The sequence below is a fragment of the Bubalus kerabau genome, chromosome 1 (assembly GCF_029407905.1).
Source record: "Bubalus kerabau isolate K-KA32 ecotype Philippines breed swamp buffalo chromosome 1, PCC_UOA_SB_1v2, whole genome shotgun sequence".
Lineage (NCBI taxonomy): Eukaryota > Metazoa > Chordata > Mammalia > Artiodactyla > Bovidae > Bubalus > Bubalus kerabau.
Window position 1 is genome coordinate 206,150,087 of NC_073624.1, and position 19,043 is coordinate 206,169,129.

Genomic DNA, 19,043 nt, shown 5'->3' on the forward strand with positions numbered 1-19,043 from the left:
AAGGGCAAGGACATGTATTTTATCAAAATGAGCATAATTTAGCAAGTTAATGTGGATATTTTATGTGAAATTTCCACACTGTTGTTTATTCTTCTTTCCTTTCTCCTTCATCTTTTTCTCAAAGAGAAGATCATTTTGTAGTCTAATGAATAGACAGGGGTTCAAAATTAAATGAACATTTCCATTTCTAATCTTTTGTTGTTATGGTGAATTAATCACGGAGAAAGGGTGTGGAAAGCTTTCAATAAATATATGTTTAGCTTCTAGTCTCCCCCAGGGAACTCTTACTTCTAAAATCAAATGCAACAACCTCTGGGCTCTAATTGATTTCTTTCTTGATCCCTGCAGAAACTGACATGGAAATCTAGACAGGCTGATGTAGACACATGCAGAATGAAGGGAAAACATAAGGTAGGCAATTTTCATTTCTTCTGCAGCTGCCACTTTGGGTTAAGTTCTTGACTGTTATCTCTAGCCGCAGACCGTGATGTGGAATGGCTCACGCTAGTCCCTTTTCCCCCAGTAATTGCTTCTTCCATCAACTTATTGAAGGCTTTAATTTGCAAAAAACAGTTTGCTTTTAATGTGATGAAACAGTATGACAGCTGCTAGGGCTGCATCATGAACTATTTAGGGGGCACCAGGGACTTTGGACCCCAAACTGGCTTGTGCTGAGTCTTCTGAGCACACTTGTTGGGAGCGCGCCTCGTGGTCCACAGCCCTCAGAAAGTCTGCAGCCAAGTCCAGAAAGGCTGCCGCAGACCCAAGGGGTCTGCGCCTCTGGCCACAGAGCAGCATAAAACACACTCCAGCGGGGGACCTCGTGCATCAAGGGACTCTGGAGCCTCTGGCATTAAAATTAATGTGACGGGATGCTGCTACATCCTGGATTGCCTTCCTTTGATGGCACAAACACACACCTCCTGTTCTTATTTACTGTTGAAAAGCAGTTGTTACTATCAGCATCATCTTGGGGGTAAAAACACCGGGACTCTTCCCAGGAGAATGCCCCGGCCACCTGCATTTTCACCTTGCTCTCAGCACATCATGGCCCACGGTTGAATATGGGTTTCTACCCTGAACTGGACACCCACAAGTTTGAACTGTTTTTCAGGATGAGTGTCACAACTTTATTAAAGTTCTGCTGAAGAAAAATGATGATACTCTGTTCGTCTGTGGAACTAATGCCTTCAACCCTTCCTGCAGAAACTATAAGGTAAATGTTGTTCTGTCTGTTGGAACCACACAGCCTGGAGGTATTTCATAATTTACTGCGATTGTGCCCGCAGTCACCTAAGAGGGTTAATCCAACACCACCTGGGTTCCTCTTGCTTGTTCCGCTTAATGTAGTGCTCCACATGACTGATCCTGAGCAGGCTTCTAAGCTTCCTGTTTGTTCAGGATTGACTGACGTGGCTTTAAAGAGCCAACCCGGCAAAGTACGTTTCTGTTAAGACCCTATTCTCTATTGTTCAGAATGTCAGCCTGTGCACCCCATAGACCATGTGGATTTCCTCTCTCTCCCTTTCTCCTCTTCCCTCCAACCCCACCATCTCCTCTCTGAGCACAAAAGCACACTTATACTGTGAACGATTTCTATTTTAAAAGGGATCTCAAAAGCATGCCATTGGAAACTGTAGACATTCCTCTAGGTAAGATTTTCAAGAACACAGGAATTTAATTCCATTCAGAACTCAGCTGACTTGACCATGGTCTGACTTATCTTGGCCTTCATGCAACTGGGAAAAAGATTAACCCTTGCAGCATTAATAAATCAAGTTAGTTCATCTGCTAATGGTGTCGCTGCAGGAGTGGAGGTAAAAATGACCTGAGGTCTTGACCCCACATCTTTACTTTCCTTGTCCCTCTTCCTGCAGTAGTCTCTTGTTCAGCAAAGACGTACTGAGTTTCTCCCACGACTAGGAATTGACACTATAAAGACAGATACGAGGCGTCCATTCTTAGTGAAGCCAGACAGGGAGAAGAAAACTTCAATCCATGGGTTTGCTGCCATGGTGGCATAATACAGAGCATGATGGAAGCATCACAGAAAAGTGCTTACTTCAGCCTGAGACGAGGAGTCGGGGAAAGCTTCCAGAGGGAGGTGGACAACCCCTCTCTTCGAGTGCTCCCTCCTGTTGTCGGGACACATGGAACATGAACACCCCAGCCCAGGAGAAACCCGAGCATCTGTGATTGCCCAGAACCTGACATAGTGTCTCCAAACAGGTGTTGAGTTCATTTTTTGTGGGGTAAACAGTGAATGAGATAATGCCTAACCTCAGTCTTAAAGAAGAAGTAACCAAATGAAGGGAGCGAGGCATTCCAGGTAGGGGAACAGCATGAACAAAGGCATGGAGTAAGAAACCATCTACTGAGCTTGAGAAACTTCATTTGGTGCCAAAGTGTTGGACCGTGAAGTGACAAGTGACAATCAACAAGAGTCTGCAGAGGTAGGTGGCCCCAGGGATGAAGGGAAGGGAAGAGATTCAGGAAATACTGAAGTGACCAAAACCAGGAGGATTTATGTTGTTGTTGTGTGGCAGAAGCCAACACAGCACTGTAAGGCAATTATCCTCCTATTTAAAAAAAATGAGGATTTACTAATTAATAAGAAGCACAGGATAAAGAGAGAGAGGAGTTAAGAACTACTGTGAGACCATCTCCTAGTTGGGTGGCTGGGGCGGCCATCAATGTGGACAGGGAGGACAGAAGAGCGGTGGGGTGGTGAGAACATGGGGGGTTCCATTTTGCATATGCTGAGTGTGCCTGGCACCACAGATGGCAATGCCTACAGGACATGAATAGAGATCTCCAACAAAAAGATGGACGGCTCAGCCTTGATTTAGGGAGAGACACAGGAATGTCTAGATTTGGGTTTCCCCAGCATAAAGTAAAACCTTAGGGATGAGAAAAGAAATGATGGGCTGCTGTCAAGACCAGAGGGCTCACCAGCCTGGGTTGGACAGTTTTAAAAGACTTTGCCTTAGCACAGACAGAGGGAAAATCTATTTTACCCTCATGCTCATCTTCCATGTATGTCTGAAAATGGGCACCAGCAAGGCCAGCATTAGAGTGAGGCAAGGGAGGCACTCCGATCAGGTGCAACATGCAAGGGCGCATCAAAAACAATGCAGTAATGGGGCTTCCCGGGCATCAGTGGTGAGGAATCTGCCTTGCAATGCAAGAGACATGGGCTCAATCCCTGGTGCAGGAAGATCCCACACGCTATGGAGCAACCATGTACCACAACTACTGAGGCCATGAGCCGCAACAAGAGAGGCCACTGCAGGGAGAAGTGCACGCAGCAACTAGAGACTGCCCCCTCCCCCTGGCTCTTAGTAAATAGAGAAAGCCCACTTGCAGCAACTAGGACCCACCAGAGCCAATAAATAAGTAAATGATTATTTTTTAATTTAGTAATCAAGATACATGATATTTTCAATGTGGTATTTTTATAAGTCTAAACTAATGCCAAAAATGTCAAAGTGTTAGTCACTCAGTTGTGTCTGACTCTTTGCAACTTCATGGACTGTAGCCCACCAGGCTCCTCTGTCCATGGAATTCTCCAGGCAAGAATACTGGAGTAGGCAGCCATTCCCTTCTCCAGCAGATCTTCCCAACCCAGGGATCGAAGCTGGGTCTCCTGCTTTGCAAGCAGATTCTTTACCATCTGAGCCACCAGGGAAGCAGAGGATGAGACAGTTGGATGGCATCACCGACTCAATAAACATGAGTTTGGGCAAACTCCAGGAGATGGTGAAAGACAGGGAAGCCTAGCATTCTGCAGTCCATGGGGTCACAAAGTTGGACATGACTTAATGACTGAACAACAACAATGCAAAAAAATACTATCACTAGATATTAAAATTTCACATAATGACAGGAGCTAATTCAGGTGATAAGAGGCAGCCCATCAAGTCAAACATTCAGCCAGTAACAGTATACTGGAGCTCTGACTTTAATTCTGCCACTTAATATTCCATCCCTGTGTGTCACTGTTTAGGACTCATTAAGATGAATGCTTTGAACAAATCCAAATGAATTCCCTAGCTGGAGACCTATCTCATATGACAAATTACAGGTTTCCTTGGCACTGTGTTACCCAGCCTGCAAGGGATCCAGCTCCTTCTTCCCGCACGTGTTCCATTCCCCAGGGTGCTCCACTGCCTTCACCTCCCCCTTGTTCTAGCCACACCTGCTGAGACATGTTCCAGGAGCCCAGGGCCTCTCAGGAACAACAGACAGGATATACCTAGCACGGAGAATGGCAGTGAGAACTCTTGGCATTGCTCAGAAAAGTGTTTTTAGAATCTCTGGGCAGACTGGGACTTTCCCGAGGACATGGGACATAATGTATTTGGGTTCAGAGAAAATGGACAGTCTGTCTCATAAGTGCTTTTTAATCACCAGATCAGGACCAAAGGGTCAAAGCAAAAACAATAGCCAGTCTTCCACTGAAAGACCCAAATCACAGAGTTCAGAAGCATCAAGTGAAACTACTTTGAAGCAGGAAGGTGACAAAATTTTGGTCTCTGCTTCTGCACTGTGCCCTGACTTCCACAAGTTTTATAACAGAAGTAAGCTGAATATATTAGAGAGATTAGAGCCCCAAATAAGATTATCCAAGGAAGAATTCTGAAGACTGTCCATTATAAATCTACAACTACACTCCATACCTTTTCCCTCCTGTTTTCTAAACCTCTTGAACTTCTGCACAAGTCAGGCTGGTTCTTAGTATAATTATCTCCACCCCACGGTGATTTAATTTCCCAGGGGCTGTTGTTAAGTCTGAGATTTGATGACTGCTACAAGGATTAGTTCTTACTTCAGGGAAAGAGGATTTCACCATGGCATTGTCTTGTGTCTGGACCTTTCCAAGTTCACAAACCAATACATTAATTCCTCATTGCTTCCCGCCCGTGACTAGCTATAGCTGTGGCCGCTTTTTTAGAAGTAGGTACATTTTAAAAAATATATTCCCCTCATATATTACTGTTTCCCCAGGGGCAGGATTACAGCCTGCAACTGCTTGGGATAACAGCATTTCTGTTGCATCACTGTATAGCGGGTATCGCTCTGAATACTTGTCACAGACTGCAAAGTCTGTCGCAGTTCAACAGGAAGCTCTTGTGGGGATAAAATATTAGGAAAAGACTTCCATAAAAATGTGCCGGGCAAGAGTACATTTGCTTTAAAGGGTGTCTAACCTGAACATCTTTCTCCTAAAAATGTATTTTTAACACAACTGCTTCATGTGATTCTCAGCCACAGTTTAAACAAGCATTATGGCTTTGATGGGGGAGATCCCAAAGTGGTTGCACATAGAAAGGCCTGTCCTATCCTTGAAAAGTTTCTGTGGGTTGAGGGCAAAGGGCACAAATGATTGGACTATACTAGCGACTGCTCAGTAAGGATCTCACTCTTTCCTCCTGGGCAGCAACTCCAGGCACCTTGATTTAAGGCACTTCGATTTTAGTGCTGAAGAGCATTTCACAGATCCTTCCTCAGTGCTGTCTTGGGTTTGTCTTCTTTCCATTTTCATATATGGAGTCAAACCATGCCACTGCCAGATGATAAACAAAATACCCTAAAACCATAAAGAAGATTGAAATACAGAGGAGTCAGAACATTAGTACTGTGGAAGAGATCACTGTTTGGTCTCTGTGATGCTGAGATTTAAAAGCTAGGAAGTTCTCATGGTGTCAGGAAGGGAGGGTGGGAGGAACCCCTGAATTATTGGTCTAGATGGGCCAAGCACTGACAGTTGGCTGATCAACAGAGGTTCATTTCCTGCTCACATCACAGTCAAGTGTGGGTCAGTCAGAGAGTTTCCATTCTGAGAGGTTATTCAGAAAGCCAGCTCCATCCTGCTTATATGTCTGCCATCTCCTGTGATCTCTTAGGATCTTGGAATTCTCCACTGGATCCTTTCTAGGATCCAGTGAAGAAGATGGAAAGAGAAGGGAAGAATGTGGACAGAGAGCAAGAGTGGAGGATCTGGGGAGGTTTTCAGGGGCAAGACCTAGAAGCGGGGCAGAGCCTAATACTCACACCCCATTGGCCAGAGCTCAGTCATGTGATCGCACCTGACTGCAAGGGAGGATGGGAAATGTAGTTTAGTGTGATATGGAGGAAAGGGAAATTTAATTTGTTGAACAGCTAGTAAGGCTTTACCTCACCTGCAAATGCCTATGAGCCAGGCAGGTAACTTGTAAGAGTGAAGCAAGCAGGATGTCAATACAATCTATGGGTAAAGGGGTCTTGGTGCTAGAGACTATATGCCGATCTGAAGAAAATGGCAGGGGTGGCCATTATTCAACTGTACCTTGCTGCCACTTGGCTAAGAAGGGCCTGAATTGACTTACCCACATGTTCAAAGGATGAAAGAAATCCAAGTTTTCATAAGCAATCTGCCTTTTTTAAAGAGAGTTAGTTTTCCTTTTTCTTTTTCTGAACATACTCAGATGACCAAACAGGCAGGCTAGTAATAACCTCTAGGGTATAGGAACAAGCCTGGGTTGGGCACAAGGAGATGGGAGTCAAGTGGCAACCACACTGCTCATATCCAGGGCCCGTGGGAGCCTCTCAGCTTCTGGGCCTCTCTTTCTCATCTCCACAATCTGAGGGTCAGACATGTTTCTGAAGTAGGTGCAAAGGCCACCTGAGCTCTGCTTGCATCCGTGTTTTTGTTCATGCTTGCTGATGCCATACTATTCTAGCAGATAACCTGAGAAAGAATTCCAGAGTCTTTTCCTAGAACTTAACCCACAAAGGCAAGACTCCTCTGGCAAAACAAAACCAAAACTGAGGTCATTCTCTGTAGAGTTCATGACTTAGCAGATAATTCTAGGGGATAGGGGAATATGTTTTCCTGGTGAATACCTCAGAAATCCCTTTTCCAAGGAGAAAGATGCTTATTTCTCTAGCATTCCAGGAGGATATGGGAATCTCTTTATTGTCATGGTTCTGAGTCAAGCAGACATGACTAATTCTTCTGACTCTCCTAGCTACAGAATCTTGGTCAAGTGACTTAACCTCTCTCAACATCAGCTTCCCCATCTGAAACTAAAAGACTTAACCTTAGAGAGTATTTGAGTATTATTTGCACCAGGCATATAAATTGCTCAAAAAATTAAGTGCTTTGTAAATATTAGTTGCTGTTATTACTGTCGGTTGCTGTTCCTAATTTAGTCCTATTATTTCATTTAGATGGATACTTTGGAACCTGTGGGTGATGAATTTAGCGGAATGGCCAGATGCCCTTACGATGCCAAACATGCCAATATCGCACTGTTTGCAGGTAAACGACCTGATTTCCTGATTTCTCCTCATTGCATTTGTTTTCACGGGCTCAGCCTGTGGCTCTGGAGGATTTGCAGGGTCACAGTTGTACTTTGATTCTCCGGTGACTACTGTAACTAAGAAAGCCTTTTCCATTTGAAATCATATGGAAATTGTACTTTTGTTTTTTTGTTGCTGTTCAGTCACTCAGTCGTCTCCAACTCTTTGCGAACCCGTGGACTGCAACACGCCAGGCTTCCCTGTCCTTTACTATCTCCTGGAGTTTGCTCAAACTCATGTCCATTGAGTCAGTGATGTCATCCAACCATCTCGTCCTCTGTCGTCCCTTTCTCCTCCTGCCTTCAGTCTTTCCCAGCATCAGGGTCATTTCCAATGAGTTGGCTCTTCACATCAAGTGGCCAAAGTATTGGAGCTTCAGCTTGAGCATCAGTCCTTCCAGTGAATATTCAGGGTAGATTCCTTTAGGATTGACTGGTTTGATCTCCTTGCTTTTTCTTTTTTCTCTCCTCACTTCTTAAGACAAGTCTTCGCCATGCTTACCAATGCTTCTCTACCTTCAGAAAGAGTAACAACTTTGCACTGAACATGCGACGTACTGGATAGAGCGTGTCTGGGCTGAAGTAATAGAAAATCCCACCTCGAACCCCCAGTGTGAACTGAGTATTTAAGGTGGGGTAGACTTTGGGGTTGCTTTGATTCAACAACTCATTCATCTCACCCAGGACGCAGGTCCTTTTCATTTCTCTGCTCAGTTTTCTTTCTTTCTCTGAGGGAGACTGGCTGTTCTCACAGTCATAGGATGGCTGTTGGGTCTTAATTAGGGCTTCTCAGGTGGCACTAGTGGTAAAGAACTCACATGCCAATGCAGGACACTTAAGAGACATGGGTTTGATCCCTGGGTTTTGAAGATTCCCCTGGAAGAGGGCATGGCAACTGACTCCAGTATTCTAGCCAGGAGAATCCCCTGGACAGAGGAGCCTGGCAGGCTACAGTCCCTAAGGTTGCATAGAGTTGGACGTGACTAAAGCAGCTTAGCACATAAACGCATCCCCTTATCTACATATAGAAGGGAGAAGGAAAGAGGTGAAAGGAAGCTTCTGTAAGCTCTTTCTGTTACCAGCACATCTTCTCAAATATCATGACCTCATGAGCTTACATGCCTGTCTCTGATAAAACTGTAGTGGCCAAAGAGATGATACTGATGATCAGAGGCTGACCAACACTCCCATTGCTATTCCTTCCTTCCACTGCAAAGGATATAGAATGAAAGCAAATAAGCCATGACTTTCAGCCATCTGAAAGTGTATGTGTGTGGGTGTTTTATTGATAATTAGAAATTTATTTAGGAATTCATTGCCAGCTGTGCTCGTTGAGGTGGGTGCAGGGAGAAGTATTGGTATAGGAGCTCCTCCAAAGGTAGAGCATTCCTAGCAAGCAGCCTTGTAAAACACACAAAGTCATGTAAACCTATTTGTAAGCATGGGTAGGGGCAAGGCCACTGGAAAGAGTGCTTGAGGATTATATTCTGAAGTGCCTAACTTCTACTGCAGCACTTTTCTGACACTTGGAACCTGCATTAGTAATAGAGTAATGGAGGTTGTGGACTGCAGTGGAGAATGTAAATTTAATAAGGAAAAAGAGGCACCCCAAGGTAGAAAGAGGAGAATGAGCAGAGTGTTTTCCGAGGCCACCAACTTTCCAAGAGCAAGCCCCATGAAACCATCTTGTGGCTGCAACTCCTCCTCCCTGGAAGGTGTATCTGAATCCATGTTCACTGAAATGCTTGAAAGCTCTTAGAACTTCCACTGTTATACACAGAAGATACTTGTTGTCCCTGAATAGTTGTCATATTACCAAGAGTGACAAAATAGTACTCTATTTTACGAGTAAAAGTTCTGGCAAGATATCCAGTTTAAAATGTAAAACAAAGAGTATGGAGGAGTGTTCAGTAGCAGTAACCACACACACACACACACACACCCACTGTCCTCTCCTCCTCAGGTATATCCATATGACCCAGACCTATGATTCTATAAGAAAAATTGTGATTTTTGCAGATGCATGTGCATCAGTAGAAAAGTTTGCCATCTGCAGCCAAAATCTAATCCAGAAGGTCAACACGTACAGATATATGACTGCCAATAATGTAGATATGAAGACAGCTCTACCTGAAACTGAGCAAATACCAGTTAAGACCAAAGAAAGTGAAAGTGAAAGAAAATGAAGTCGCTCAGTCGTGTCCGACTCTTTGCGATCCCATGGACTGTAGTCTACCAGGCTTCTCTGTCCATGGGATTTTCCAGGCAAGAGTACTGGAGTGGGTTGTCACTGCCTTCTCCAGGGGATATTCCTGACCCAGGGATCGAACCCAGGTCTCCTGCATTGCAGGCAGACGCTTTACCCTCTGAACCACCAGGGACCAAAAGTAGACCTCAAAGACTTTGCTTAGGTATGTTTATTTAAAACAGAACCATATGCTTATCCCACAAGGGTTAGAGCTTAAAGAGAACTGTGATGTATATAAGCCACTTCTGAAGATGCTCTGGAAACCACAATTAATGAAGACAGGTAACCCATTAAAGCTGAGCCAAGGAAGCTATTTATATTTATATTGAATATCATTATTGTTTCCATTTCACCTACACAAATTTTACTATTCCAGAACAGCCCATTTGATTATCTGTGTAAAGAATGCTTGCTAATCCAGGAAAAGAACCACAAATTTTAAGGATTTCATCTTCAACCATCTTGTCTCTTTTGCCTTGGATGTATCCTCAAGTAGAAGTCCCAAAGAGCATGAATTCTTAAAGAAAAGTCCAGTTTGAACTCATCATCATCCCTTCCCCCTCTTTATTTTGGCTTCTTGTATATCAGAATGTTCTCAGTTTGAGACTTTGGAAATACTGAAACAATATCTCTTAAATGGAAAGCTAGATCAGTAGGACTTAGTGGCTCTCCTGATTGAGGTAAAGAGGAGCAGAGACTCAAAAAGGATACACATACCAATCTTCTTTTTTTTTTCTTTTTTTTAATCGGAGTATGATTACATGTAGCAATTTTAGTCAGCTCTTTTTTGCTTACAAATCCTCTTTCTTCAACTTCCCTCACTTGTTTAGGCTGCGGACTTTCTTACTTCTGCTTGCACTTAAATTTTTCTGGTGATACAGTCAGCCTCTCTCTTTCCCGGGGCTCCTACCTAATCCAGTTTACCATGGTATGGTGGTGGCTGCAGCGTCCAAGGGGCCTTGGCCTTGAGATTTCAGTCAAGGTCCATCTAATGGAGTGAAGCAAACAACATTTTTCATTTACCCTGTTCCCTGAGCTGCTGCTGCTTAGAAATTGCCACGCAATTTAAAAATGAACAATGTTTCATCTCTCGTGATCCCAATTTAAAATGGTTAGGAATGTGGGCCAAGTATTTTCCTAGCGACTCTTGGATTTGTCCCAGTTACCCTATCTTATTTGTCTGATATAGGAAAGCCAGGTGGGGGATGTGTCTGTTATTCCCCCGTGCCCACCATCTTGCTCCAACCCTATTCTCCTCTCCTCTTTCTCTTCAAAGATGGAAAACTATACTCTGCCACAGTGACAGACTTCCTTGCCATTGATGCCGTCATCTACCGGAGTCTTGGAGACAGCCCAACCCTACGGACCGTCAAGCATGATTCAAAGTGGTTAAAAGGTGAACAAACAATTAAAAAAAGAAAGGAGGTGTGGTGGGGGAGATATATATCTTGAAGGAGATTTAGCGTCTGAATGGTCCAGATTGTAGTTTCATTTTAGTAATGGCTTCTCACAGACAGGAAGGTGGAAATTGCATCTCTTGCCCCGAGTTGATTTATTACCTCCCCTTTTCACTTCCCATGAGTTTCTGGAGTATTATCAAAACTACCAACACCACTATAATAGAATACATTACATTCATCTTTCCTGCTTCAAGCTCTCATTTCAAAGTCCCACATAAACCCAACTAAACAAAACACTTCATTCATAGAAGGGAACGGGGAATTAGAGGTGGTGGGGAACAGGAAAAAAGCTGTTCACAACCCGAATGAGTCAAGGTTGACAAGGCAATGTGTACAAAATCTATTCTGTAATATGACCCTTGTATTGTAGAAAATAAAATTACAGAGATATGCAAAACTCATTTATTCTTCATTGTTCACTGCAACTGCTTCTGGAAGATTAAATCTGTAGGCTTAAATGCTTTTGGAAATCATTAAGCACTTGCATGTGTAAAGTCACTAGAAACAGTTAGTGTTAACCAAATGTCTAATGGCCCTACGATTTTTTTTCATAACATGTCTTTGGTTGCAACTGATTGCAGTTCTTTTAACTCTGTGTGACATGCCCCCAATTAAAGTGCCCATTTGTCCACAGAACCGTATTTTGTCCAAGCGGTAGATTATGGAGACTACATCTACTTCTTCTTTAGGGAAATAGCGGTGGAGTACAACAGCATGGGAAAGGTAAGAGGGGAGGATGTCTTAATATGGGGCCAATGTGGTTATGAATGGCTTTGAAATAAAACCATAAATCTAAGGACAAGGTCATCATTTTGAGAAGACCCAGCAAAGACTGGTGGAAGTGAAACATTTTGCTTCCTTGAACCCCTATATGCTTTTTCTGATTAGTAACAGAATACAGGGAAACCTCTTAAATACATTGAAAACTTAATAAACAGATGAGTTTCAAGTATCTTAAGAAAGATGTGGTTTCCAGGTCTACTCAAGTTTTTTTGTTTTGATTTGTTTTAAACTGAGCTGCTCTACAGAGAGAAAGTAACTATTCAATACCTATAAGCAACCCCAGGGTTTCGGCTGTATTCATTGCAAAAAAGCAATAGAAGACTTAGGGGATGTCTATTTCGATTATTTTTACCAGAGAGTGGATCAAGACCACTGAGTTGGAGGGCACAAATTCAATACCAGGGTGGCTTGCACAGTTAGAGGAATTCAGAGCATGAGAGGCAGAGCCCATAGGCAGCCAGGGAGGATGGCAGAGATAGAGCATACAAAGTACGCTTTTGTTTGAGGAAATAAAAAGCTAAGCAGTCTGTATGGAAATGAGTGTATGTGCCTGGGAGCTGATCCCCTGAAGGATTTATAGTTCTGTATTAAATGCCACAGCCTTATCTTTCAAAACATGCTGTTCCAATGCTGAGTTTTTCCCTTTTTTTTTGCCACTGATTTTAGAAACACAGGATTAAATTAAGCATCTTGTTGTTCTGTTTCTATTTTTCTAAGAAAGGTAAATTCTACCAAGATCTCCATGAAAAGTAAGTGTGTTTTGTCTTCTCCATGTTTTCCCCCTGCAGGTAGTTTTCCCAAGGGTGGCTCAGGTTTGTAAGAATGACATGGGAGGGTCTCAGAGAGTGCTGGAGAAGCAGTGGACTTCTTTCCTGAAGGCTCGCCTCAATTGCTCCGTTCCCGGAGACTCCCATTTTTATTTCAACATCCTGCAGGCCGTTACCGACGTGATTCGTATTCATGGCCGTGATGTTGTCCTGGCAACCTTCTCCACACCTTATAACAGGTAACCATGTCCTGGCGGTGCGGACTTCATCGGTCCTTCCCGGCTTCCTTTTCCCAAGGGGTTCTTGTCTAATACACAAGATTTGCAACTGATGGAAACACTGCCATTCACTATAACTGTAACGCTCAGTTTTCATCCACAAATGGTCAGTATAAGTGCTGTTAGAGAATTTTGGAGAAAGTAATGAGATAAATTATTCCAATATCTTTTCAGATGTCTGGGATAGAAACACTATTCATGTGTTATTTCTCAATCCCTCTAGTTATCTTGAAAAGTGAATACCGTTGCCTTCTGTTTACACTTGAGGAAACCGAGTTCAATTATACTCTCTGGTCCAGGTAGTCCACAGATAGAAGCAGCAGCTTTGGCATTCAAGAATGTTCCTCTTTTCTAGGTCACCTAACATTTTATTTGACTTTTAATATTTCTATGATTAGATCAGTAATTTTTGAAAAATACTAGATATGTATTAAAATGCTACAGGGTGAAATTTAGGAAGTAGATGAGTCCATCTTGCATCCCACCTGGTTATCATCCTGTTTGAGGAACCAGAATCCCAACCACAGCACCACTGTCTGATTCTGGAGGGGTTTATTGAGGATTTAGGTTTCCTCAATAAACCTCAATAAAAGGAGTTAGTGGTTCAGTACTAAAGAATCCACCTGCAATGCAAGTGATGCAGGTTTGATCCCTGGGCCTGGAAGATCCCTTGGAGAAAGAAATGGCAACCCACTCCAGTATTCTTGCCTGGGAAATCCCATGGACAGAGGACCCTAGTGGCCTATAGTCCATGGGGTCACAAGAGATGGACATGACTGAGCGACACCACCACCACCTCCATTGAGGATTTACAAGTCATCATTGTACTGAGAAATACTGAGTCTCAGCCCATTCATTCCTATTTTTGTATTTATTTAAGCTAAGACACTGAGCTATTAAATGACACACTAAAAACTGTCCCTGGAGCAGTGGACACATGTGGAGACTAAAGCATAGAGGAAGAGGGCCACTATGTTCCCTGGTGCTCGGCTCTCCCAGCCCTAGCACTGTCCTGTGGTGATGATCTTCCCTCTGGCCGTGGCCAAGAAATTGAAGTACATGTACTAGACTATGTACAATTCTGCCTGTTCTCTCTAATCTTCTGCTCAATCTCCTGATCTTCAAGACAATACACTGTCTTGTTTTGGGTTATACTTTTTACAAAGACTTTGAAGAACCTGGTGAATGGCTAGATGACAGGAACATACATGATGAGACTGGAGGACAGCAGCTAGGAAAAAATGCCCAAGAACTGGGTAAAGTCCACAACAGAGCAAGCTGAAAGATGAAATAACGTTCCTCAATTATACAGAGGGCAAGAGTTAAGAGTCCCCCGTTGAAGACATAAGAAAACATAAACCTGTATTGCAGCAAGTATTTAGTTAGGTTTAAGTAAGTTGTGACCATTTTTAGACTTGAGAATTTTTAGACTTGAGAATAGAAAAGATGTAAAAATTCAGGCCTTAACTGCTTGTACTTTGGAACCCATGTATCTAGGAGTGTTGAAAAAGAAGACTGTTCTGGAACATAGGAATGTAAGTGCCAGTGGAATTTCAGAGCACATTTCTAATTTTTTTTAATGTTTTTTGAGAAAATGAGTTACATTGTGATTATAACAAAGTAGGAGATTCCTAAATATTACACATACTCCATTTAAAGAATTTTCTTTAAAGGTCCCTAGGAGATATTCAGTTAAGTGCATGCTAATGCAGTCTCAGAAACCATATTTGGTCAGTAAGATCCGAAAATGGCAAAAGTATGCAGACCAGTCTTCATCTATAAATGATAGTCCCTCTCTGATTACTCCCTCTGGTTTCATCCCTTTCCACCCCATTCTCCACACATTCCCACTCCATCATGTCAGGTTGTCTCAAATCCTTTAGGGGCTCCTCTTGCCCTGAAGATAAAGCCCAGCTCCCTTGTTGGCATGGCATGGAAGCCCATCATGGTCAGCTCCTCCTCCAGTGCAGAGGGTTGACTGAACCGCTCACACCCTGCTGTCTTGCCCAGCCTGCTCCCCCAACCTGTCTGCTTGCCCACTGAGCCCCTGGGCATGCTCCAAGGCTCAGTTCCACTCACATTCCGTGGAACTCTGCATGTGCTTTTCATATATACTGCCTTTACCAGATGGTCTTGGAAAAGTTGTTGTTGTTATTATTATTATCACTGCTGTTGTTGCTTGCCGCCACACTGAATTATGAATCAGCTGACAGCATGATTTGTTATTTACTGAGCATTCACTGCTTGAGATTGGGGATTCCATAAATATATGTTGAATGAACAGAAGATGGGAATAAAGGGAGGGGATAAAGTAGGGAAGAAAAAAGAAAGTATTTTACACATGATTCTAACATTAGGAAGATTATAAACCCTAGGGTATCTTTAGCAATTATGAAGTGCCTCATAAAATACTTCAAAATTTATTCTATTTTTCTTAATATTTAAAGTAAATGTGTACACCTCTTTTAGGAGAGCAAGATGTGAAAAGAGTCTTACAAAATTAAATAATGTTAGGGGCGCTGAAGTTTCAAAACAAATAGAGATCACTGTCTTATTATAGACTTAATATTGTGAAGAATACACACACACACACACACACACACACACACACTACATACTTTAAAATTCATCCTGCCACTCTGTTTTAAATAAGCTTTCTAATCCTCCCCCATTTCTCACTTTCTTAGTAATACTTCAATAATTATTTTGTGAAATTAAAGATGGCATAAAATTCTCCTAATCATACATGGAGTGTTTTCCATAGCCTTTCGACGTGTGCAAAATCCAGGCCAAATCATCCTCTCTGCCCTGTACGAAGCTGATGCTGCCAAGCACCTGTGTCTTGCCCTGGGTGCTTCTGTGTGCAGTGACCCACTATCTCAAAGCCTGATTCAAACTGTTGGCCAGCCAGTGCCTGAAATTTATTTGATCAAAATCAAGGAACAACCATAGAAACAAACACAGGTTCAAGTAGTGTACCTAGATGAATGAATAATTCATGTCTTCTCACCATTGATGAAAAACAACCCCAAAGTCCTTCCAGGAGTGCCAGGCAAGAATGTAATTATAGGTAGAGATTACTGATGTTATTATTTAGCACTTAATCGAGCATTTTATTTGCAAAGCATTGATGCTTTAGAGATTTAAACTGTTGAGTCTTATGCAAATAAACAGGAAGTAAAATTGGCAGTGTCCAGTGATTACCATAAAATACGTTTGGGTTCCTCACACATACATTCTCACTACTGACGTCCTTGACTTGAGGAGCCAAATTCAGAGAAGGAATATGTGGACAGCAGGGACAGTTTTACTTCAAACTTTTACCAATATCAGAGATGCAGAATGTTGTCCAAACATTTTATCTTTGGTTTAAAGACTGGTAATTAATTTCAGGGAATTCATGAAACTTGAAAATTACCAGGTCAACCATTCCTCCTTTATAAACAAAAGCAGTGCCAGACACAAGGCCAAAAAAGGGTTTTTTTCCCTATGATTTTGCTTTAACTGGCCCTTTCTTTAAGACCAGTGAGGCAAATTTGATTCACTGAAACAGTCTCCTTATGCACTAGGGTCCCTTACATTTAGTGTTCAGAGTATGAACACTAAATTTCAACTGCCAGCCCTAGGGAAGTTTCTTTGGTGTATGTTTTCCAAACGGCATGTGGAACTGTTGCATAAGTAACACTTTGTATGAAATGTCCCATCGCAGCATCCCTGGATCTGCAGTGTGTGCCTATGACATGCATGACATCGCCAATGTCTTTACTGGGAGATTCAAAGAACAGAAGTCTCCAGATTCCACATGGACACCAGTTCCTGATGAACGCGTGCCTAAGCCCAGGTATGTGCCCATGTTTATCAGGCTCTTTTAAATTTCCAGAAGTGGTGCAGTTAGCTCCCATGATGAGTATCTTGGGCTTCCCAGGTGGCACTAGTGGTAAAGAACTCTCCTGCCAATGCAGGAGATATAAGAGACATGGGTTCGATCCCTGGGTCGGGAAGATACCCTGGAGGAGGGCATGGCAACTCACCCCAGTATTCTTGTCTGGAGAATCCCATAGACAAAGGAGCCCAGAGGACTGCAGTCCACAGGGCCACAAAGAGTCAGACACAACTGAAGCAACTTAGCACACACGCGATGAGCATCTTATCAACTGCACACCAGGGCCTTCCATGCTGGCAGATACAAATGCCAACACAAAAGAAAGGCCTATGAGGCCATTTACCTTCATTCCTTTAGCCAAAACGCCAAATTACACAAGTTATATTCAAAACAGTGACTCTCTAGTCTTTCACTTATCCACTGTAATCCTTGGATGACAGGAGCCATCTGCCCCAGCAGCCCCAGTGGTCTATAGCTGAGGAAACTGAGGCCCAGAGAGGTACAGAGTGTGTTGTGCAAGCTCACCAATCTGGGGAGATGACTTCCACCACTCCTCCCTGCTTCCCTTCAGTTTCACAAAACCCATGTCTTTCAGCCTTAATAAAATGTAAAATATAAACAGTGATAGCTGGATTCTGTGACTAGACTGGATCAGAGCTAATCCTGAGCTAAGGGCAGGTAGGGATCAGCAGGTGCAGTGGGCCATTATTAGGATGTCTCTGGTCTGAGGGTTCTAGTCTGTTTGGGGTCTGGATATACCGTGGATTCCCTCGTCTTCAAAACATGCCCCAAAAGTGCTTTCATGGGGAACCTATTGTCCAGAGACAATCTAGAGACTTTTGGTCCTGTGTAATTTCCATCAAATCTGCACACTAAACCAGTCCAATACTTTGTCCACCTGATATGAACAGCCAACTCATTGGAAAAGACCATGATGCTGGGAAATATTGAGAGCAGGAGAAGGGGGCAACAGAGGATGGGATGGTTGGATGGCATTACTGACTCAACAGATGTGAGTTTGAGCAAACTCCAGGAGATGGTGAAGGACAGAGAAGCCTAGCATGCTTGCAGTCTGTGGGGTTGCAAAGAGTCGGACACAACTGAGTGACTGAACAACAAACCAGTTCATTCATTTCTCTAACTGGGACAGGATGAAACCCTCTCCCAGCCCTGTGCCTGCCCTCTTTGTTTCACACGCGGCATACCTCCCTTTGTTGTTCAGTCACTCCGTCGTGTCTGACTCCTACAGCATCTGAAACCTACATTATGAATATACAGAAACATACCTGTGTGTCAGCTTCCTCCACTTAATCTGTGGAAGGAAACCCAATGTCTTTTAAACTTTTTTGGTTTCCAACTCTTTCCTCCAACATCCAATTCCATCCCCCCAAAAGTACCTAACCCAATTCACTGAATTGAACGACCTTAGATAATATGAATCACTGTACCCAGGGCAGAAACCCCTATGATCCATCCTTTTTCATCCCCCGAACCATCTGGCATGTGCCTTCTCTGTTACTAAAGGAGAACAGGCTAATTGTAAAAAAAACATACTCTGGCAACCTCAGGTGAATTCTCAAAGGCTCTAAGTCAGATGGATTCTCTAAAGGAGTGCTGACTACCTTCCAGGCAAGCAGGACGCATACTTTAAGTGACTTTCCACTGGTCATCGTTCCGCATGCTGGCCTGTCTCTCTTACAGACAGCAGGATGCTTTCCCTGGCTGGCTGGCTTAGTGCCATGAAAGCATGTGCCCAGGGCTGGATCCTGCCAGTGCTGTCAGGGTACACTTTTCCCTCCTGCACCAGAGAGGCAGCCAGGAGTCTGGACAAGACTGGCGCTAATGTCTCCCTGATCTGACTTTGCTGAGATGTCCCTTGACTCCTGAAACCATGTCATTTCTTCTAGAAACCAATCTTCAGTGTCATTGTTCAGCATGTTTTAAAATGACTTTTCAGACAAGAATTTCAGTGTAATTGGCTTTTCATGCCTACCCAAATCAAATGAAAGCAATAAAAAACAAAAGGTTCCCTGACCTCCTGGTAATGAGAGTGGGTTATACTGAGTCTAGCAGGTAGGTTCAGTGGTAAAGAATCCACCTGCCAAGCAGGAGATGTAGGAGGGTTATACTGAGTCTAGCAGGTAGGTTCAGTGGTAAAGAATCCACCTGCCAAGCAGGAGATGCAAGTTCAGTCCCTGGGTTGGGAAGATCCCCTGGAGAAGGAAATGGCAACCCACTCTAGTATTCTTGTCTGAGAAATCCCATGGACAGAGGAGCCTGG

General features: G+C 43.2%; 1 protein-coding gene across 2 annotated transcripts in view; it reads left to right on the forward strand.

Annotated features, from left to right (window-relative positions):
- SEMA6A (semaphorin 6A) overlaps positions 1-19,043 on the forward strand; it is a 131,469-nt gene that overhangs the window by 73,842 nt on the left and 38,584 nt on the right. For both annotated transcript variants that reach the window (XM_055550710.1, XM_055550720.1), the window contains exons 5-11: positions 349-411; positions 1,115-1,216; positions 7,213-7,303; positions 10,868-10,987; positions 11,686-11,774; positions 12,623-12,840; positions 16,589-16,720. In XM_055550710.1, the coding sequence (XP_055406685.1) occupies positions 349-411; positions 1,115-1,216; positions 7,213-7,303; positions 10,868-10,987; positions 11,686-11,774; positions 12,623-12,840; positions 16,589-16,720 (815 nt within the window). The remainder of the gene's footprint in view (positions 1-348; positions 412-1,114; positions 1,217-7,212; positions 7,304-10,867; positions 10,988-11,685; positions 11,775-12,622; positions 12,841-16,588; positions 16,721-19,043) is intronic.